This window comes from Plasmopara halstedii (genome assembly GCF_900000015.1).
Source record: "Plasmopara halstedii genome assembly, contig: Scaffold_322, whole genome shotgun sequence".
Classification (NCBI taxonomy): Eukaryota; Oomycota; class Peronosporomycetes; order Peronosporales; family Peronosporaceae; genus Plasmopara; species Plasmopara halstedii.
In genome coordinates this window covers 653,290-674,435 of record NW_020187243.1, presented here as the reverse complement: position 1 = coordinate 674,435, position 21,146 = coordinate 653,290, and the positions used below count along the sequence as shown (strand labels likewise).

Sequence of the window (21,146 nt, the reverse complement as noted above, 5' to 3'; positions counted from 1 at the left end):
ATTTTCGGACACGCGCAGTAATAGACACCAGCTTATATTTTCGGACAGAGGAAGTATAATTTAGATACGGGCAGCTTTGCCGCAAATAAGATATATAAATACAGTTTTACTCTTGGAGTAAGTGGATTGCGATCCGCCACACTCGTACTGGTTCTTAGTATAAACCGAAGGTCACCGACCTTAACCAAGCTTCCTTTGAGCAAGAGCTACGACAGCCCCGCTGCACTTGGTAGCACAAATCTACACCTGAGTCGAAGATGAAGCAGATTTCATTCTTGCCTCAGGGCATACAGAACGGGCTTGAAAGCCAAAAAATCCGGATGACCAAGCAAAGCTCACTAAATATCTTGATGTCTGAGTGGCCCAGTATGATACGGCATTGTTCATCATCTGCTCGAATTATGCAAGGAGGATTTTCAACAAGCCCGGGTATGACAATGTATTCAGTTGCGGCACCTATTAAAACGACCACATAGCCGGCCTACCGTCGCGGATACCTGTGGTAGAGATCGGCAGACTCGAGGTGACAATGCTTGCTTAGTCATCGCTCCGTTGTCCTTTCATAACCGCATTTATCAAGCCCAGACTTGTAATTATACTTGGAGCTCCGATGTTGCGCAAAAAAGTGATGATCAGTGAAGTTGAGATACATATCAATCGAATACAAAGGCACGTTCAAGACCACTTGGTGTTCTCATTAAATGTTCAGCCGTCAGAGAGTGGTGGTGCCATCATGGCTGTTGATCTACATCGACGGCGTGTGAATGAGGGGGGGTATATACTGCAGTCGAGAACTGGTTGTACGACGATGCGATCCAAAGAGCCAAGGTAAATCGCTGACATTAGTTCCGCAATTTACACCTCTATTGTCAACCAAAACGGAGCGTAAGAACTGATTCTTCTGTCCAGCCTCAGAGATGACAGCCTAACCAAGCGCTACAGGCTGTTCTACCCTTAAACCATCATCGCACTTTCCAAAAGTACGATGTCATCGTGGGTTGCGCAGTCGCATCTATTCAATTCGTTCACCATATTTGCCGCGCATAGATTTTTCTCGGCAGTCCTGTGAAAGATATGTCCGTAATATCTGAGTAAGTCATGGGTCGACTGCGAAATTTGAAGTAGAAAAGACGTGCTTTTCCCCTCGTCAAAGTCCAGCAGTAATGAAGGTTTAATGCTAGCTCCTAGCTCCAAAGATGAGCTAGACACGTGGCATTGCTATATGCGATGCTAGTGGTGGTCTCACGCCTCACGTATAGGCTGGCGTCATCATCAACTACTCGCATTTCAAGGTCAACTCGCACGCAGAAATTAACGTGTGGAAGGAGAGTGACCAAGTGGATACATGAAGCGGATTTTTTGGGCCGCCATTAGTCAAGACAGTGTGTGGATTGGTGCGCCGTACGCGAATAGAAACAAAAGTAATATCATGTTCAACTTGATCATAGGCGCCGACCCAGCCCCAAGGACTAGCTCACTGCTATTCACAGCCTTGATGATGGCTTGTTTAAAAAGCGCTACGACCAGGAATCGAGTTGTGGTGCTCTTCAACATGGTGGAGCTCGATCAGATAAATGATTAGACTAGTCCACCGTGAACACAGAGAAAGCCTGCTTACGTCTTCCGGGGTCTCGCTTCACCCCTCTGTATGCCCTCGGGGACTAAATTCGCACTCACAATGCTTACAATCACTGCCACCACTATAAAATTCTGGATAAATTAGTGCGTCCAAGTCAAGATTAGATTATCAAGTCACCATGTTTAGCTAATTGAACATCATCCAGCTTAAATCTTGTCTTCAATTAGTCTACATAATAGCAGTCACACAATTTTGTGCTATCTTAAATACATACGCTCATTTATCTTGTAAAACAACAGCCTCTGTTGAAGTGTCATGGCGGACGTCAGTGCGCTAGGATTACCGCTCAATGACGGGACATCTGGTACGTCCCTCTGCACGTTATACTACGATCTTTGTTATCTTGACCTGTGCGTTAGTTTTCTCATGAATTTATGCCATATGCCTATCATATCAAACGTCAGTAGCACCGCTGATCCGTCTTGAGTTTCGGTACCGCCAAGTAGATATAGTGCTGGTGCTCGCTTATGGTGGTGCCTGCTTCTTTTCATTCTGGGCTTTAGCTATGCACGCACAATCACCTACGCGTCAAGCCGCTACACTCGGTTTCTACCTGCTCATGGGTCTGGCCTCGCTGACTCGCGTCTTGTGGTTCGCCACACCTTTTGGTGTACATTCGGTTTTAGTGGAGCCACCACGGATTATGATGGGGGACAATGGATGGGCGCAATTTTTATTAGCTGAAGCAGTGGAATTACTGGGGTCATATCTTCTTTACAGTGTCTTTGTGCTTATTGTCGTCTTTTGGGCAGATATGCTACGTCGCCTCTTCACACACGAGAGTGTGAGATCTCACCCACTACGCGTCTTTTTCTCTCTATTGGGTGCAATATTGGCGATTCAAACGATGGGGTTTGCAGTCTTTGCTGCAAAGAAAGAAGACTCTTACTGGCTTCTAGTCTACGATGACGTTGTCATGTGTCTCTTGTCAGTTGGTTCGCTTGCGGCAGTACTCGTGTATTCATTTCGAATGAAAACTGTGCTCCAAGCTTTTCTGGAAGTTAGCCAGATTGATACCACCGACAGGATCAGGGCAGTGAATTGGGCTACATTTATTTGCACATTCTTTCTCATTGCCAACAGTATCTTTTTAACGTATTCAATCGTGAGTCTTGCGCATTTTCATCAAGCAGGAGTATACCTCAAGTCAACGTGGTGGTGGCTTTTTGTGGCTTTAAAGCATCTTGTTGAAATCTTCGTATTGTACTTCTTACTTTATACTTTATGGGGAAAGAGTTCGGACGATGCAGAGAATTCGAAGGACGAATATGAACAGATTCCAGATGGAAGCTACCTCGGTGACGACGACTTCAATAGTATTCATGCGTCAGGCTCGTTGCCTAATACACCCAAGCGTCTTCGCTAGTAGGCAAAGGAATCAAAGTGTTCCGCCAGTATTTGTAAACGTGGATTCGTAAACGCAGAGATGATTAAGAAAGTTTGCAGTATACATATCTTGTTTGGCACGAAATGTTACCTTCTAGTTGTCAGTTAAATCGTCGTTCAAATTTACTCCTAGTTCCTTAGCGACTTGTAGCATGTCCTTGTCTCCACGACCACTAATATTGATGACCACAACCTGGTCAGGTGACAGTGTGGAGGCAAGATGTACACCAAAGTGCACAGCGTGTGCGCTTTCAAGTGCCGGAATGATACCTTCGTGAAGAGAAATGAGCTGAAAAGCTTCGAGCGCTTCCTTATCCGTTACACTAACGTACTGAGCGCGGCCAGAGTCTTTCAAAAACGCGTGCTCTGGACCAACACCAGCGTAATCTAGCCCAGCGGAGACAGAGTGAGTCTCCACAACCTGACCTGCTGCATCTTGCATTATATATGTCTTGGTGCCGTGAAGAACACCCGGGCGACCACCTAATAGCGTCGAGGAGTGACGAGGAGTGTCGACACCGTCTCCACCAGCTTCAACTCCGTAGATAGCGACCCCATTGTCTTTAACGAAAGGGTGGAACATACCAATGGCATTACTTCCACCCCCGACACAGGCCACAATAGCATCTGGTAGACGGCCAATCTCTTCCTGCAATTGTCTTTTGATTTCACGGCCAATGATCGCTTGAAAGTCGCGCACAATAGTCGGGAACGGGTGTGGACCAATGGCCGAGCCGATAATATAGTGTGTATCGTTAACATTGGTCACCCAGTCGCGAATAGCGTCATTTACAGCATCCTTAAGCGTCTGAGAGCCGCTTTTAACAGCAATGACTTTAGCCCCCAGCATTTTCATGCGAAAAACATTTAGCGACTGACGTTGTGTGTCTACATATCCCATGTAAATGACACATTCTAACCCTAATAACGCGCAGGCTGTAGCTGTGGCCACACCGTGCTGACCAGCACCAGTTTCCGCAATAATGCGACTCTTACCCAAACGCTTCGCAAGTACTGCCTGGCCCAGCGCGTTGTTGATCTTGTGTGCGCCAGTGTGTGCCAAATCCTCACGCTTAAGCCAAATCTGTGCGCCATTAGCATGATCTGTGAGGCGCTTCGCATGATACAATGGAGTAGGACGGCCAATGTAATCACGGCCTAAATGTTCCAACTCCTCGCGAAAAGAAGGGTCCTGGGTGGCTTTAACATATGCATCAATAAGGTCATGGTGTGCCTGAATAAGCGTTTCGGCTACAAAGCAGCCGCCGAATTGACCAAAGTAAGCGTTCAATTCGTCTGTTGACGTATACACGGGCGGTGCATTCGACACGTCAAGATATCTCTTATAAGTAAGTGAAGCCTCACGATTGACGTCCATGGTTTTAAGTTTGCAGATTGGAAAGTGAGCGAATGCGGATATTGTGGTGGATGGCGTCACCGGAGAGTAGCATCAACACACGTTACAGATTGCATAAATGCTGATGCTCATTCGTACACATATTGATACAAATTAAAGTGGTGGACATTACCATTAAGAAATTAGGAAGTTGACAGTAGATGTATGAGGGATTGATTATTCATATAATAAGTTCTCCCACCCGTTCTGTAAGTAAAACTAGAGACGAAGTTGATATTGACCTGCACGAGTAACGTAGCGAACCCATTTAGTCGTCGGATATGAACTTTTCTCAAATACCTTAAGAAAACGGACGTGCAGTCCCGACGAAGTGAACATTGGCACTTGAAATTCAATCTGAAGTGGCGGACGTGACCAGAGCTTTTCTTTTGTACCCTTTAACATTTCAATTTCAGCATCCAGCATCCGCTCCAGTTTGCCTTGAAATTTACGAATACGCCACACGATCGCATGATTTTCAGGTTCGTGTTTTGCCCTACCAATAGGAACATTGATCCGAGCTCGAGCAGTATTTGGTGGTGTCTAGAATAGTGCAAGAGAGTCAAAACCAATTAACAACTGTCCAAACGACATTTAACCTAAAGTACCGGAATTTTGATGACGACATTGGTAGCAAACAGACGTGGACTAAATAGTGAGGCCAATTTGAGCGTAATAGATAGACGTGTGGTTCCTTGCTCTTGATAGGCTGGCATGATCTTAAAAGGAAGATTGATATTCTCAGTAACTCGATACTTCATCAACTCAAACTCTCCATCCGGAGGAATGAATGTGATGGTACGATCAGCATCGAACTTGCCAAGACGCACGCAACGATGAAAAGTGCAATCGTCGATTTCAACCTCGCGAGTGCCACGTTTCTGGCCTGCCACCTTTGCTGCTGGAGTATCACCCTTCTGCATTGTGAGTTTGTCATTAAGTCCAAGTTTACACTCAGGCATGCCCGTAAGAAGAGTCTTCATTACAACCTGTCCGGCCACTTCATTGCGTAGTACTGTGCCATTTGAGGACATCAACAAGTTCACGCTTTCAAAGACGTCCAGATAAACCTCATTTCTTTTGTAGCGTATTCCTTCGCGACGCCAATCAATGGCACCTGTAATCTGAGATGTCAATTGCGAAGGTGGAGCGCCTCCAGGATTCTCAGGTGTCTGCAAATCAAACAGCCATTAACTCGAATTGAATTAAATAAGTTAAATTCGATAAGTCGTACAGAAAGAGAAGAGCCCAGATTGATAAAAAGCTTCAAAACATCACTAGAGCAATTCTGCGGGTATCCATGGTCCATTGTCTCATCTAGCAGCTCGTACACAAGTGTGAAGTTGTCTCGAAGAGTGTCTTCGCTATACTTTTTGCCAAAATATTCCTTGAAGATTAGATTCAATTGGTAAAGGAATTGAAACACCAATGCGGCATTTATATTAGCACGTGAGACTGCCACCAAGTACAGATTTTCGTGGCGGGTGTATAGAAATGAGCATCCGTCAATTATTTTGACCGGAGGTAATGTGCCCGTCTCTTTGGCCGCAATCACCTGAAGACGAAAATTGTCTGCTGCACGTCGACTCACATCGTCTCGATAAAAACGATTAAGCACAACTTCACCCTTTTGACTGATAAGAAATAACGCGCTTATCATGATTTGATTATCTGTGTCTGCTAGATGATGAAATGGATTGAAGGCTTATCTGCTTCACTACGCGCTTCCAGGAGTGGAGCGACTAGTCACAGAACAAAATTGTCTTTGAGCTTGTAACGACCGCTATAAAGTCCGTCGCTTCGCATTGCACGAGATGACATTTGTGCATCTTGCGTGTATTTATACATTTCATTGGAGAAAGACTCGAGCTACAAGGCCTCCATTTTCGATTTTGACCAAAAATACTTCAAACCTGGTATATTTTTCGATAAACGAACGATCAGTTTACTACGTTATTGCTAGAAAATATACTTTTCAGGTGTTCGTGCTCCAACTTGAGTTCTGCTGAATTTGCTGCATCAACGTATTCTTTTCCAAATCAAAACTTTGAGAGAATTGATAATGAAAAAAGCCTAATCGTCTTTATTGAGCTTGAAGTTTTTATTATCCTTTTGCGACTCCTGCCACTTGTAGTATCGACTTATGCGGTCCATCTCCCCGCCTTTCCAGTCTCGCCATATTAAACCAACACCAATTCCCAGCGTAATACCAATCATTATGTCTTTAACAGGAGATTTCATCACTGTTTCTTGAATTGAAAGAATCTAACGGTCGGTTCTAGGTGCTCAAATTTTAAGCTTGCCATTCTGATAACTTCGCTCCAGAAATATATCAAGTTTCCCCAATTTATTCAGTGTATTTATTTTTCAATTCTATTTAAATACATACTATACAATTTGAAGGATGTCAGATGTTTACATAGGCTAATTTGAATTTATATTATTTTTGGGTAAAGAAGATTTGTAAAATCTTCAAAAGCGACAATTACTAAGAAAATGAAAAAACTATAAATTAAATCCGAGCCTGACACTATAGGGTACGATTTTAGTGCTCATTTTTTTAATGCACAAAATTAATATAATCTAAGTATGAAGAACAGAGGTAAATCTATAGCTCGTGTTCATGCACTGATTCCTCTCCATCCGATTTATCAACACCACAATCTGTATCTGACACACTGACGAATTCTTCAAGTTCGAAGTGTGGCTGTGGTGGAAATGGCCAGACACACGTCCATTTCTTTGGCTTAATGAAGACGATGTTTTCGATTGCAACCCCTTGGTTAGCTAATATAGAGCAGAGGGCCTCAAGATTCTCAAGTCGTGGTTTAAAGTGGCCACTATGAGGTTCAACAGCGATAATGATACCGTTTTCGATTGTAATTTTGCCAGCTGCAAAGATTGGTGCGCCCGAGACAAAGCTTGAATGGTGGAAATGACCTTTGCGCTTCCGGCCAAGATACATAGAACCCGAGAGATCAATCACGAAAATCCACTTGCTGCGTTTGTCCGTATGGACAACACATCCTGATACTGCATATCGCACTCTTACCACATGGTCCTCTTCATTTACGAAGAAATTCAGCAAGTAGTTTTTGCGCTGTTCGGCATTACAGTATTCTACTCGCGTCGTACGAAGTCCATGCTGAGTGCATTCAGGCAGATTCACGTTCCTACCGTTGCCATGGTCGAGCCAATAAAAAAACGACGTGTCCTTACTATCAGAAGTCCTCGCTGCCATTTCGTGCTTCCAAGCCTTGTGAAAAGCTCGTAAGTGAAATCCATAGCGATGTTGATTGTCCAGCGCTTCCAACCAAAAGTCTTTATGAAGAATCGAAGCACAACACATGAGCCTCTCACCCTTTTCCTGGATGTTGCGCTGTCTACTGCGCTTCAAACCGCGCGTAAGCTGTCCCATACAAACACGAAGGTGTCTCCAGCGGGCAAGTGCATTAGATGATGTGCTAAAACACGTCTTTTCTGTATGTCGTACGAGCTCAATCATTGTCGGCGAGACGTCACACATCAGACGCAGCTCTCGATTCACGTCAACTAACATTGCAACTGAGGGCAGCAGCTGACGAACGAACGTGTAGAGTTCCGGTCTTGAAAATCGGCTCTATCGACGATGAGAGGAGGAAATGGTAGCTTGGTAGTCAGACTACTAGCGTATCCATGACCCACTATAAATCGTACATCTAAATTGAAAAAAAATATGATGTTTGGTGGGTGTCGCCCCTCCTTCCTCTTGTTAGGTATAGGTGATGGGTTAAAAATCCACCGACTGTCGTTACCAGGAAAACTCCTGCATTACTTGTATCAAAACTGTATAAGGTATTGTGTAACCATCATCTTATCCTTCTCTCTTTTACGTAACCAAGTGATATACTAACTTTTAAGTCTATAAAAACGAGCTTTTTGGGTAGGGATGATTTTGCACAATTGGTCACCACAGCCTTTACTTGCTTATGATCAAATGAATTGCACAAAGTCACCGAACGAGGACAATAAATAAATTATGGGCGTGAAGACAAGACAATAAGAGACAGAGCCGATCCAAAAGTACTTTAGAGGATCAGAGTCGCAAGTTTTTGACTTTGTACAGTTGTAAATTATAAAGTTTTCGCAAAAGGAAGTACATTGTTAAAGAAAAGGGAAACTTTCTTGTATAATTCGAGCAATACGTGAGCAAGATCTGGATGATCTGTAGAAAGATTTTCAGAAATGGACTTTTTGTCTCTTTGAAAGCCGTTCGGTCTACATACTAGTCAAGTTAACACCATTTTTAACATTGGATTACGACAGCAATTTGACAATTTGATGCAGATTATGGTGACGTTTATCATAAGATGCTGCGGCTTCTTTGCTCGCATATTCGTCACCCAAATAATAAAGTAGACTGATCCACTAAAATAACGAAATTTTCTGTGACGGCTCCAATAACGTCAAAAGATTTCTCAACTAACTTTTAAGTTTATCTGCATATTATTCCAACGACGCGCACAACCAGGTTTAGCTCCCTGTTTGGTTGGACTATCATTGCAACGTCGAATTTACCATCGGGTCATGTCTTTGACCTCTTTTCAGTGTGTGTATTACATTGTCATTTCTATTGATCATCAAATTCAAAGATACCTGTATCACCAGAATCCGACATATTGCCGTACGATTCACGACGCTCTGCTCGTCGCCTCTGGTCTATTGGCATTTGCGATAGAAATCTTGGTGTTTGATAGCATTTATCCTGATCTTCGCTTTGTCCTTCTTCGGATGTGATGCTGAGTCGTTCCAAAAGCTCAGCACTCACTGCGTTGCCAGAGGACTCATCCGACGCATAATAGTGTCGTGAAGGCTGTAATCTGACAGTATTGTGTGCATGCAAAGATCTGAAAGCTGTATCAGTGTCTGCCTGCTGTGTATTTCTCAGATCAACTCCGTTACGTGACATACTGTCTCTTAATGCCGACATGGCAGCTAGTGCAGGACTTTTTGACAAATCAAAATCATCATGTTCAGCCAAATACGGCTCAAGTGTCGGCGTCCACGAACTTCTTGTTTGTAAAAACTCAAGTTTATCCGGACATGAGCTTGCAAACTGCATTCAACCCATTAGAAATGACAATAAAACCCAATAGAAACAACACTAGCGTACTGGAATGACTGCAGGTGTACGAGCTGGTGGTGTCGTGTCGGGAATAATATCAGCGGGTGGACCTAATGCCAAATCTGGCATACTTTCTAATTGTAGAAAGTGTGGTTCGGGCATTGAACCTACAAATGGGGCTCGAGGTGGTTGTAAACCGCCCGATCTTGTGTCATCCGTCCTCGTCATGAAGCGCGATAGATGAACATGATGCATGTCGACAGGAAGTGAATGAGACACAATTGCATGACTGTTATTAGGATTCGGTGTGATAGGGGAATTGCGCTGGCTGCCACTGGCTCCAATGGGAATTGGCCGCGTTGAGGACATGAACCGCTTAAGTGGCAATAGTGATGCAAATGGACTGAATGACTGACTTAAGAGTATATCGGTGACGTATACTTTTATGTACTTCAAATACCGGTTTATCAGGTTATCAAAATAGTATCATGTCAATATCACAAATATGCACCGACCAGACCTTCTTGGCGCGTATAGTCAAGTAGAAACCCCCCAACGGGTAATAGACGAACAAAATGTGCATCATGAAGTGCGTACATTATCGTGTCTATCTGAATCGTCTTTTCATAGTTCATCTTCATGTCTTTGTGATGAAGAATCGTCACAAACACCTTGTGAGATCGAATTATTATCAACTCGAGATTCGGCGAGTTGGCAAGCTCACATGGATCCAAGTGTAGATTTAAAATTACTGACAAATCATTTTCGAGATGAACGAATGGAAGAATCGTATCAACTTTATTCTTCAACTGTTGATTTTCCAGTGGCACGAAGACTGATGTTAGCCCTTGTGGCTTTTGAAGGAGCAGCGTATTTCTTACTTCATAAATCGAGAAATACATGCATTGCTCCATCAGGAAATGATTACGATTGGGTACAACTTTTTGCCTCTTTGTTAAATGAAGAACCTTTAATAGCTTATGAGGATAACGAGGGAAAGTGTGTGACATTGACTGAAGGTACGTCGAAAGATGTTGGACTTACATGGTTACTTTGGAGTTTTGCACCGTTTGCAGTAATTTATGGTTTATCACCAATAAAATACTTTGAAGGTACGATGAGGTTACGAATTGGAGTGTATTACATTCGACGTCATTGGAAAGTTCTAGCGTCGTTAATAATTTTGTGCTGGTTCGTTGGACTCGCAGTTTTTATTCATCATGAATTGGTTCAATTTCGTATTAACTTACAACGGAGTTTAGCACATGGAATGGTATGTACAGTGGATACACGCATGCCAATATCCTGGTACGACACGTCAAATTGGGGCGAAGGTCAAATGACTTTATTATCATGGTTACAATTATACGTGAGTAAACTCGCATACTCACTTTTAATGGGAGTACTGGCAGTCTTAGCTGCATTTGCTGGTATCGTTGCAGTAGCAATGAAATTGGATTTTACTCATGTCTTACTATTAGCTGTAGCAGCATGGACTACGACACTTTTACTTTGTTTTGTGGGAGCAACACCATTAATCTCGTCTAGTCAACGTGTAATGAGTAATGAAGCCTTTCTTTTCTTCCTATGTGTCTTCTTACCAACGTGTTTTACACTGACGGCTACATATTCAGAAGATCGTGCAGCACGTATGGCATACGCTTCAAAAGTACGTGCTGAGCGGATCAACACGACATTAAAGTTAGACCTGTCGGTGAAACAGATTGGATTGGAAAATTGTAACGCGATGACACGAGATGAAGAAATTCTATTGGAACGAGCGTTGAGTGCAAGTGGTGACATGGAATTGATTCGTACTGTTGCAATTCCATTTGCTGATCTGAAGTTGAAAAAAATTATAGCCAAGACACCAAATGGAGAGGTACTTGTGGGTGAATATCACCAAACAGAAGTCGTTGTTAAACGATTAGCACAGTCATGTCTTACAGTCGAAGGACTTGCTGCATTTAAAAGTAATGTGGAATTACTAGCATGTCTTCGACATCCAAATATTGTTTTATTTATTGGAGCAACGTTTGACAATTTATCAAATGTTGGATTTGTGATGGAGTATCTCGAGCGTGGTGACGTTTTGTCGTTACTGCGTAGTTCAATTGCATTAGCATGGAGTGATCCACTACTTAAGATTGCTACTGATGTGGCACAAGGTGTTTCATATCTTCACAATTGCGACCCACCACTTGTACATCGTGACCTCAAGTCATCCAATTTATTATGTACGCACACCTATTCGTGCAAAGTGTCAGATTTTGGTGAATCGAAACAGCAATTACTACCTGGTAGATTATTTAGTACCATCGTAGGGACACCATATTGGCTGGCACCTGAGATTCTCCGTGAAGAACGTTATGATACACAAGTGGATTGTTATAGCTTTGGAGTTATTCTTGTCGAGCTCGAGACACGACGTGAACCATATCATGACGTACCAAAGGATTTTACCACAATTGATATTATGATGGGAGTATCACGCGGTAATTTACGACCAACAATTCCACCATCCTGTTTGCCTAATCGGCGTGAACTTATCATGCGCTGCTTAAATGTTGATCCAAAGTGTCGACCAAAGATGACGGAAATTCTGTATGCCCTACAGCATGACGTACGTCAAGAACTTTTAGATCAAAATTCGACTGATATCGTTAGTGACAAACGCCGGATGGTGCTTATGCAGCAACACCAACGCCTCAATCGTCGTGGGTTACAAGACCTAATGCGTGTTCATAATAATGACTAAGTCATGTCAATGCTTTTACGGAGCAGATTGAGGATTGGAAATTTGTGAAATATTTAATTTCCAAGGTGTCGTAATATATTCGTCGTTACGTAAGTAACAGGTATATAACCCTGCAAGTTATACTCTCAGCATGTTGGTTGTCGCTGCTGTCGTGATTCTAAAGATCGAACTTTATATTGTTGGTACAACGTGGTGTTGTTCACGTTGTCGTTACAATTTACTTTTGACCGTAAGCTTGTAAGAAGGCCGTCCGATTGTTACACTGTTTACAGATAGTAACTAGTACGTAACCGATTTGGTAATATACTTCTAAAACGCCGATATTTATGGAAAAGCGTCGCTTTAATTCAATCGACTTCACTGTGTGACTAAAAGCGCCAAGTGATTGAAGCGTTAAGAAAAGTATAACGATAAAATGTAAATCGCATGTTGGTCTGTTTTCACTATATTGCAACTACCACTCGGTTACAGCCAATTGCATGAATCTCGACAAACGTTAAGAATTAACTAGTTGACGGGGAATAACTTAAATACGCCACACATCGCTTGTAATAAATTGAACAGAAGCGTAGGGGATAATAGTCGGTGGACTGGAAAAAACATGGGCAGACAACATCTACTATGCTAGATACCGCGAATTTAGCGGTAGTTGACTTCATAAGCAAAGCATCATTGCGTTACTCAAATGCAACGCCTAGCGCTTCTATCCACATGTGCATCTCATCTTGTGATCTTGCCTTACACATGAGCAATTTACTGCTTTTGCCTGCAGACGTAGAGACAGAAAACTCACAAGTTGCTTCACTGAGTTTCTCTGCTCTCGTCACATACGCTCGACTAAGTGGTACAGCCCAAGCATCTTCTGTATCATAGATTGTAAACATATTACCCTGCATCACGCAGAAACGTGCTCGCTTCGATTTACGATCACCCACTTCAAGCCAGCCACTTTTATCGACAATATTGCACTGTAAATCCAACTCGGAATCTGAATACCCTACGGAAACTGTCGACGAAGCAGTACTTGTGGTACTAGTATTCAAAGACTCCTGACGCTTCGCAAGAGCTGCGGCTTCATTTAATCGATCAATCCATTGCCTGCACAACGTCTCGTTCTTTGCACGAACATCGATAATCTTGCCGCTTACAGCGTATACTTTAAATGCAATCTTTGATTTCTGAGAGATTTCAACGTGAGCAACACGTACAGCACCAGCAGGTGTCGATTCGCTCTTTGTTGTAAAGAGATTATCGCCTTGAATTGGCATTAATGATGATTCAGAGACAAATTGATCAGTAGGAAACGTATCGTAATACGTAAGCAATGCACCGTCAAGCACAAAATGCTGGTTACGCCACTTGGAAAACCGACCAGTTTTTTTCCAGAGCCATCCGTGAAATTTTTCGCCTGACGTTTTACGACCAAAGTGCATAGCTGAACCTTGTGTGCTTTGTACAAGCATTTCAATGTCTACATTCAATCCAGGAATAGTTACACCACCATGATTGCGCTCATGTCCAGGGTGCGCTGAGTTATTGCGATGGTTCATGTGCTTCACTCTCTGCTTTCAAAACGCTGTACCTGTTGCTATTGTGCTTCAAGCACACGATAACCGTTTCGTACAATACTGCAATGAAAAGAGTATTCCTCGCCTCCTTGTGTGCTCTGCAGTCTCTACCAAAGTGAAAGATTGTTTAAGTCCGCGATACTCCAGTAAAAGTCAGTTGATGAACTGGCTCTGTGTCGTTTACCTACTCCCTTCTACTCTTTTAAGACCGCTTTTTGCAATTTACAAGCATGAAAAAAGAAAAGCCATTTCCCCGATACTGTAGTAGTACATGATGTCTCGGTATATTGTTCTCGAGGCTTTTCAGGAAAGAGAGTGGAACCTTGAGTTTCGAATGTTTAAGAATGTTCATTCTACTACTACAATCAATTGTTAAAGAGCAGTCGTTCGAATTAGAAATGCAGCTGAAAGCATATTTGCGATTCAATTGGAATGAAGTGACCCGTTGACCGTAAAGTTTAAGAGTGCCACAGTCTTTCCAAAGAACTGTGGCTGTCCTATACAACGGTACACCGTTGCGAGACACAAGCTGACGTAGTCACTAAACAGTCCTGGCGATGACGATGCCTATAGGTGCGAGTAAAAGAGAGTCGGAGACGAGAGGAAGGACGCAATGAGCAAAGATGAGTAGAGTGGACAGAGCTACATGGGTGCCCATCGCGTGTAAACATTTGCATAGAACGCTCCTGTGCTATGGTATGACATAACGCAGTTTTGCTTTCTATATATATTTTTGAAGTTCAAGTGCTCGACTAGTTAATAAACCCATGGATCATTCTATATCATAGTTGTGTATATGTCAAGAAATAGCATTTTAGAAGCAAGTTTTAAGATCCGTCAGTACGTTTTATACCAAATGTTTGACTCGAAAGAGGAAAATGGACAAAAACGATGGTATGATCACAACATACCAGTTACCGGTAAGTTTAAGACAAGAAAATTGTATTGTCGTATTTAATATTTCGCAGTTGTAATATTGTAATTATTTTCATTGGATCGACACTGTCCAGCCAGAATTATCTTCAAATAAAACGCTTCGTTATTTCGTTAAATAATGATTGCGCTCGTTACACTTCCAAACTCAGATGCTCAATAACGACCGCCATTACTTGGCTCACAATAACAGAAGAAAAAAACAGTCAGTAGTGTGACAGTGGATCTGCTTGCGATCTCTGACTCGATCTCACATCATGGGGTCTGCCCTTTTATAACAAAAGTGCGAATGTCTTGCTCAAAGAGCACCAAAAATATACAGTGTTCGTACATTTTTTAGGAAGTATAGCAATTGGTGCGTCTAAGCTCGCACAATGGAGTACATAGCTACATTGTTTGCTACAGACTCACATGTGTAAATTTGATCTGGTTCGCGTCACAAGCACTCCAATCGCTACGTCGTTTTGGCAGGTCAGTTGTTCAAACTACAGATGTGCTTCTTAACGGTAACGCCTTGTCTTCGTATAACTAATAAATGATATTGAAGGTCGATTTCCACTTTGTACCAAAACCTCGCTATTCCTGACATTCTGAGTGTCGAAGTATGATGTGTCGATCTCCAACGCAGTTTTCGACTTAAAAAGGAAATAGCCGTCAGCGCTTCTGCCTCATTTTGGTGGTGGGTTTATGGATTATAAAGATGTAAGATACGAAGCGGATGGTATCTGCGACGGTTGCCGCACACCTTATGCAGAAAAAGCTTTCGCTATCCGAGCCCGCGTAGCATACACGCCGACATACACTCGCATATACTCTCAGGCCATTCCAAGGGCACCGAGCTACGCCCTTTCAATTACCCAGGACTTAACATCGGATGATAATTGCTAGCTTAACTTCTGGAGATAAACACTTTTGGCTTCAATCCTGACTATTAAGTGAGGGTAAATGCGCACATACACTGTAACAGGATGACCACACCAAAAGTGTAATAAAAAAAATAGATTCTGTCTCAGGGGCTGTATGGGCATTAACTGTGCCAGGATAACTTCCTCAAATCCATACTACAGATGTAAGCTCTACGAGCGATACCTCTTTGGATTTTTTTAGGTTACTCTTTCCTTCATTTGGAAAAGACGTGGCTTCTGTGCTGACGTCATAAAAGTTGTTGTTCGATGATGAGACGGCATCGTGTATCAGTCAATGTGATCGATCGAGTCCCGACAGACCATATGCGCTGAATACGCAGACTACACGGCCATGTATATCCCTCCCAACGAAAGCAACTTGAACCTGTACGCATTCGCTATTAACTTTTGCATCTGCGTGAGTTGCGCACACTGTGATCGCTTTTCTATGCAGACTCCTCGCTACGAAGCTACGGCATGATCCAACTCATCACAAATAACTATAGTTAGCTCAGCGAGCAATGATTGCTTTTCTTCAACTGCATAAGTTACAGCCATGTTCAACGAGGTCAGTTAGCGCTATATGATGCTGTGATTATGGTCTCGCTCGATTGGATTCAGCAGAAACCGCTTGCCGCGTCATGACCATGCTCAAGAGATGCTTTGTGGGTACCTTCTAACCTCATTTGTGATGACTATTGCTTACGTCGGATTAGCAGCGATTATAATAATAAGTATCTTGCATGAGATCTGTGGCATCGGTAGGAAGGCCTAGCGATAGTGCCGAGAATTATATGGCGCATCCAAAAGTTCGCGGAAGAAGTTTCGCCACTATACCAATGTTGCGACTTAACAAACCAGCTTCAACGAAACAGACGTCATAGCTGAGCATCGCGTGATGCTTGACTTTGTGATGGACAAAATACGACATTGATGTACTCGCCGTCGCCTCCACATTGTGCTGACAGTAGCCGTGCTCGTCCCTTTGGCCTAGCAGTACAGCTATGGACGATATCCCTTTGCCGTACTTGCTGTTGCAAAGCACGACTCTGCCTTTTTAGGTAAAAAAAAATGGCGTGTTTGATAATTTGTGTCAACGACTCTAGGTCAATACTGACGGAATGATATATCAAACTTTGCTGATTTTTTGGGGTAAGAGTAGCTCTTTACCTGATTTTGATTACGCCTTTGAAGTCAACGCAGAGCCACAAAACGTATAACCTGGAGGTGAACTTGGCTTTAACTATCGAGCAGAGTCGATGAAAGGTGGATTCACTCTCAAAATTGGTTGAGACAGTAAAGTTACATCGTCTGATCTCGAGTGAAATCAGCGTGCACTCATTGCGGATGTTGCCATCTCTCTAAAATATTGGTGTTGCACAATCAGATGATTGCTCGACTCGCCCTGTGCAAATCAAACCCAAACCGCAATTCGGCGAGCAGAAGTCTATTGAGACGGTGCCTCGTCTTCGACAATACCTTCGTGGTGCATGGGGGCAGGATTGCAATATAGTAAATTAAGCTGAAATATGATAAAGGATATGCTTGCAATCCCTTAGATGAATGTAAGTCATTCCCTTTAAGCTATGACCGTAATGGGGACTCTTATCCATCCATTACTCTGCGGATACTGTATGTGTCGGTAGATTAATGGCATTTAATCAAATCTTAACCCCCACGTAAAATTTGGATGTGATTAATCAACTTTTAGCACTTTGTCGCATGATGCGTTATTTTGGAAGATGAAATCACCAATTTCGCTTTGAGGTGTAACCGGAATAATATTCAGCTAGTTCATAAATAGCGTCAACCCCCAATTCACCAAGATTCGAATCATTCTTCAAGATTTGAAAAATACGGGAGCTTACCGGACCATTTCTCAAGTGTGACAAGTCCGATGAGACATGCACTGTACTGCCCAGCGCAAAGTGAATGAGTGGTAGAATGTCTCTCCACGCTTGCAATATGGAGGGTATCCTTCACTACGTCATTGACGCGCACCTATCCATCGGTCTGTCGCTATCCCGCTGTGGATCAATTAAATCTGATGTAAAGCACTTTTAACAGGATAAAGAATGGACGAAGTAGGCGGCGAGGGTCTTATCTTTGACACGTTTCACACGTGCGCACATTTGAAAGGTTGTACCTATTTATACTTGTTGGGCTACTGACACATAGCATTCACTAAACTGTCTTTCTTTTGTCGACCAAGATGTGTTTCAAAAGAAGTGTCATGTGACCTGTATACTCTGTGTGACAAGATGATTCATTCTGTATAGCAGCAGAATCGGTACAAAGAAAAGCAGTATGAGCTCGCATGTGAGCGCTTTGAAAAATCAATATTTATTAATATGCAGGCATCCTTTTGCTTTCAGGAGCGCAACACTCATCAATTGTGAGTGTCACAAAAGTGCAACCGCCGCGCATTAAGCCGGCAAGAATTGTATCATACGAGCAAAGAAGAAAAAATATGTTTGTATTCGATGGTAGAGGTGTAGCGATAATATTGTCATGCAAGATGAAATATGATCCGAATAGATCACAAAAGAAATAAAATCGACTAGGGTTGTCTAAATCTGGTAGAAGCACACATGAAATGTTACTTTTTTCTTCGCAGGTTGTCTGAATATGATAAAAGCACACATGACTTCTTCTTCGCAGGTTGTCTGAATCTGACAAAAGCACACATGAAATGTAACTTCTTTCTTCGCAGAATTAAGCTGGTTCTAATATCGACTTCATCCCTATTAGTGTTAGCGTCGCGAACTATTAAAATTAATCAATACGTCAGGGCCTAAGTTGGACGCTTAAGGCTTTTTTTACTTCTTTTTATAAAATATTAGTATGGAGCTATGTCATAGCAGTGCAGCTCGCTCAATACTTGCGCAAAGAGCTGACCAAGATAAATTTTCGGGGATCCATTTAAAAAATGGTCTGGACCAACATCAGTGTTTTTGATCTGTGCGGGACCTGCTCAAAGGCCATGCCTACCAGCGAAGTAATCCAGAGCTGGAATCTCAGCAAAACGCAAGACACAACTTTTATCGTCATTCGTGATATGCTAGATTATGCGCATACACTAGAGCCACTTGTGACGGCTCACTTCGCATGTCTACCTCCTTATTTTGGCTCTGCACAACCATTGACGAATATGTCGTCAGAAGAGGTATGTGTTCGCAGATTGTGGCTTAAGTAGCTACTCGCCACACGTTTGAGCTCCACAGGTGCGTTAGATAGCCCCTGGGACACGAATAATCGCTTTAAGGAAATGAGAAAGAATCGCTGATTTTCATGCCAGTGGCGATACTTGTTGGTGCGGTCGAGAGTACTGCGCAGGGTACACCAATCATACAAATTGCAAAATATTTTCTATAAACACTAGTACACGCATCAAAGTATTCTTAAGACTATGCTAAGCATGCACGTAGCGTCACTTGCTGTTAGCCTTGCTAGTGCGAAGCCAAAGTAAGGGGGGTAATATCTATCACCGAACTCGCCTTGTCTTTGTATATCACTAAACATCTATGACAAAACTTTGTTTCTTATATGGGCAGTCAGCTTGTTGTGCTCTATTTGGTTTCAGGTACTGGGTCAATCGGAGACATCATCGGGGACAAACGTCCCGATCTGAGCACTAGAACCGGTGACGAGTCTTTAATCACCACGTCGTGGTTTTTGCTCAATAAAGGGTCTATAGTATCCGATAAAATATATGATTTTGCTTATCTCATATAGTGTATTCGATGACGTACTTATATATGAGTGATGAGTGCGATTTTCCCCGCGAAGTTTGTACCGATAGAACCAACTCAGTCGACTTTTGATTCCAAGATATACTTCTCGTGAGGATTTCTGAGCTCGATCACAGTATAAGCCTCTACCTGGGGTGTATATAGAAGAATTGTTTATGCCAGTCATACCTTAAGAGTATGTTCAATGGTTCGCCATGAATCTGTGAAGCTTGAATACTTGTTTCGGTAAGCATATCACTCACTATTTCTGACTCAGCTACCACGTCAAAGTTATAAAATCTGTATTAGCATCAGTGTTTAGTCCTCCACCTCGTGATATATGATCAAATGACTCCACATGAGTTTGGCAGCCCCGATTCGTCTTAAGCGGGGGAATTCCCCCAGGAGACCGCAAGTAAAGGTCACCTTATTTTATCTCGGCAGATATAAATCTGAAGACTCCGACTTAAAGCTGTCTTTTTTGTCTTGACATGGTTTATAACGCAAGACCGCGTAATACGTTCGTTGACTTCCGTCTCAGCAGGTGAAATTCTAAAGACCGTGAAGGACAGCCTCCCTTTTGTTCCGATTTTTCTTAGCAATATTGCTGGTATATAATTTGAAGAGCTGCATGACTCGTACATATCTGTCGCAGCTCGTGCCGCTGAAAAAAAATGCGTGGTGTGAAACACCGCAGCTTTCCGGTCGGTTGATAAATAGCCTATAGAATTCTTATCGGGCCTTAACAAGTTTAATTTATGATTGGAGTTTACACCTAGGAGCAAACGGTGTCCTGCGCGGCCAAAGTCCTTTCACTTCATTTGGAGCTTCGAAAAACTTTCAGCCATAACCAGTGTCTTCTTCTCGAAAAGCATGGATAGCCTTCTTGTGCTTTGCTCATGACGCCCTTACAGCTACCGGGACAATGTTTGGCTTCACAAACCCCGTAACATAAATTTAACGGCCAGTAGACTTCAGCTGTGACCCGCATTTCTCCTTGCATGAGTCACTTCCTCGAAGGACGGGTCTAGCCTCTGACTCAGTTTTATCTTAGTATGTCGCATTACGCCTGCGGGAGCTCAGTACATTTATCGCGAAAGGTTCGTCGGTTGATCCTGCGTGGGAGATCGATTTTCACATCACTCCGTCGATAGAATAGAATACATGTAGGGCACAAGAATCTGGTACCAGGACCTCCTGATAGCGAGACACCACTTAGTAGCCAGACGATCATCTCTTCATATCCAGCGTGGCTGTAATTCAGCGCCTCTGACGCACCCGTGACAACAAGCCTTTTACACTCTGCAACCCCAACGTCCCTTTCAAATCAAAAATTTTGTCTTACATTCAATGCGGCCCAGATGTTTCGGAGCTCGCACATTGGGTTAGCTTGGGCCACGTCTAAACTAGACATTTCAAGTGTTTCCAAATACGGAAAGGACTTGGTGATGAGACTTGTACGTGACATTCTGGCTCGAAAATTGTTAGTGCTGGTTCTTAGTTTGGAGCAGCGTCGTGCCCATGGCTATCATAAAATTTTATTTCAGCAAGAATATTTTGTTTTGTGGTTGTTCTTCAGACACTCAAACAGAAATGCCGTACAGAGCTCTGTGGGACTTATATCCCAAATACTAGCCATCAATTCACCAATTACCTATAAGCTTCAAAGAAACAACAATGTGATGTATTAATGACGCTTTTCCTCATCGGCGCAATACGCGCGGTG

The 21,146-nt window shown here is 42.8% G+C and overlaps 9 protein-coding genes across 9 annotated transcripts; 4 read left to right on the top strand and 5 right to left on the bottom strand.

Annotated features, from left to right (window-relative positions):
• Positions 1–610: 610 nt before the first annotated feature.
• Positions 611–958, top strand: PHALS_08278 (uncharacterized protein; the record flags this gene model as incomplete). Its single annotated transcript, XM_024723600.1, has 2 exons — positions 611–828; positions 910–958. 2 exons carry the CDS (start codon positions 611–613, stop codon positions 956–958), a joined length of 267 nt encoding a protein of 88 aa, XP_024574560.1.
• Positions 959–1,894: 936 nt separating this feature from the next.
• Positions 1,895–3,005, top strand: PHALS_08277 (uncharacterized protein; the record flags this gene model as incomplete). The annotated part of the gene is made up of 2 exons (XM_024723599.1): positions 1,895–1,943; positions 2,047–3,005. The coding sequence occupies 2 exons, from the start codon at positions 1,895–1,897 to the stop codon at positions 3,003–3,005; spliced, it is 1,008 nt and encodes a 335-aa protein (XP_024574559.1).
• Positions 3,006–3,119: 114 nt separating this feature from the next.
• PHALS_08276 (tryptophan beta subunit) lies at positions 3,120–4,403 on the bottom strand (the record flags this gene model as incomplete). The annotated part of the gene is made up of 1 exon (XM_024723598.1): positions 3,120–4,403. One exon carries the CDS (start codon positions 4,401–4,403, stop codon positions 3,120–3,122), a length of 1,284 nt encoding a protein of 427 aa, XP_024574558.1.
• A 237-nt stretch (positions 4,404–4,640) lies between these two features.
• Positions 4,641–6,081, bottom strand: PHALS_08275 (clathrin-adaptor medium chain ap-2; the record flags this gene model as incomplete). Its single annotated transcript, XM_024723597.1, has 3 exons — positions 4,641–4,964; positions 5,030–5,593; positions 5,656–6,081. The coding sequence occupies 3 exons, from the start codon at positions 6,079–6,081 to the stop codon at positions 4,641–4,643; spliced, it is 1,314 nt and encodes a 437-aa protein (XP_024574557.1).
• A 948-nt stretch (positions 6,082–7,029) lies between these two features.
• Positions 7,030–7,980, bottom strand: PHALS_08274 (uncharacterized protein; the record flags this gene model as incomplete). Its single annotated transcript, XM_024723596.1, has 1 exon — positions 7,030–7,980. One exon carries the CDS (start codon positions 7,978–7,980, stop codon positions 7,030–7,032), a length of 951 nt encoding a protein of 316 aa, XP_024574556.1.
• A 721-nt stretch (positions 7,981–8,701) lies between these two features.
• Positions 8,702–9,225, top strand: PHALS_15295 (uncharacterized protein). Its single transcript, XM_024723595.2, has one exon. The coding sequence runs from the start codon at positions 8,988–8,990 to the stop codon at positions 9,195–9,197; it is 210 nt and encodes a 69-aa protein (XP_024574555.1). The 5' UTR covers positions 8,702–8,987; the 3' UTR covers positions 9,198–9,225.
• PHALS_08273 (uncharacterized protein) lies at positions 9,225–9,894 on the bottom strand (the record flags this gene model as incomplete). Its single annotated transcript, XM_024723594.1, has 3 exons — positions 9,225–9,307; positions 9,372–9,516; positions 9,574–9,894. The coding sequence occupies 3 exons, from the start codon at positions 9,892–9,894 to the stop codon at positions 9,225–9,227; spliced, it is 549 nt and encodes a 182-aa protein (XP_024574554.1).
• A 136-nt stretch (positions 9,895–10,030) lies between these two features.
• Positions 10,031–12,283, top strand: PHALS_08272 (tkl drk protein kinase; the record flags this gene model as incomplete). Its single annotated transcript, XM_024723592.1, has 1 exon — positions 10,031–12,283. One exon carries the CDS (start codon positions 10,031–10,033, stop codon positions 12,281–12,283), a length of 2,253 nt encoding a protein of 750 aa, XP_024574553.1.
• A 677-nt stretch (positions 12,284–12,960) lies between these two features.
• Positions 12,961–13,833, bottom strand: PHALS_08271 (hypothetical protein F443_00314; the record flags this gene model as incomplete). Its single annotated transcript, XM_024723591.1, has 1 exon — positions 12,961–13,833. The coding sequence occupies one exon, from the start codon at positions 13,831–13,833 to the stop codon at positions 12,961–12,963; it is 873 nt and encodes a 290-aa protein (XP_024574552.1).
• Between the last annotated feature and the right edge of the window lie 7,313 nt (positions 13,834–21,146).

Coding starts and splice junctions, on each gene's coding strand:
- PHALS_15295 (XM_024723595.2), top strand. CDS start 8,988: ATGTCTTTGACCTCTTTTCAGTGTGTGTATTACATTGTCATTTCTATT.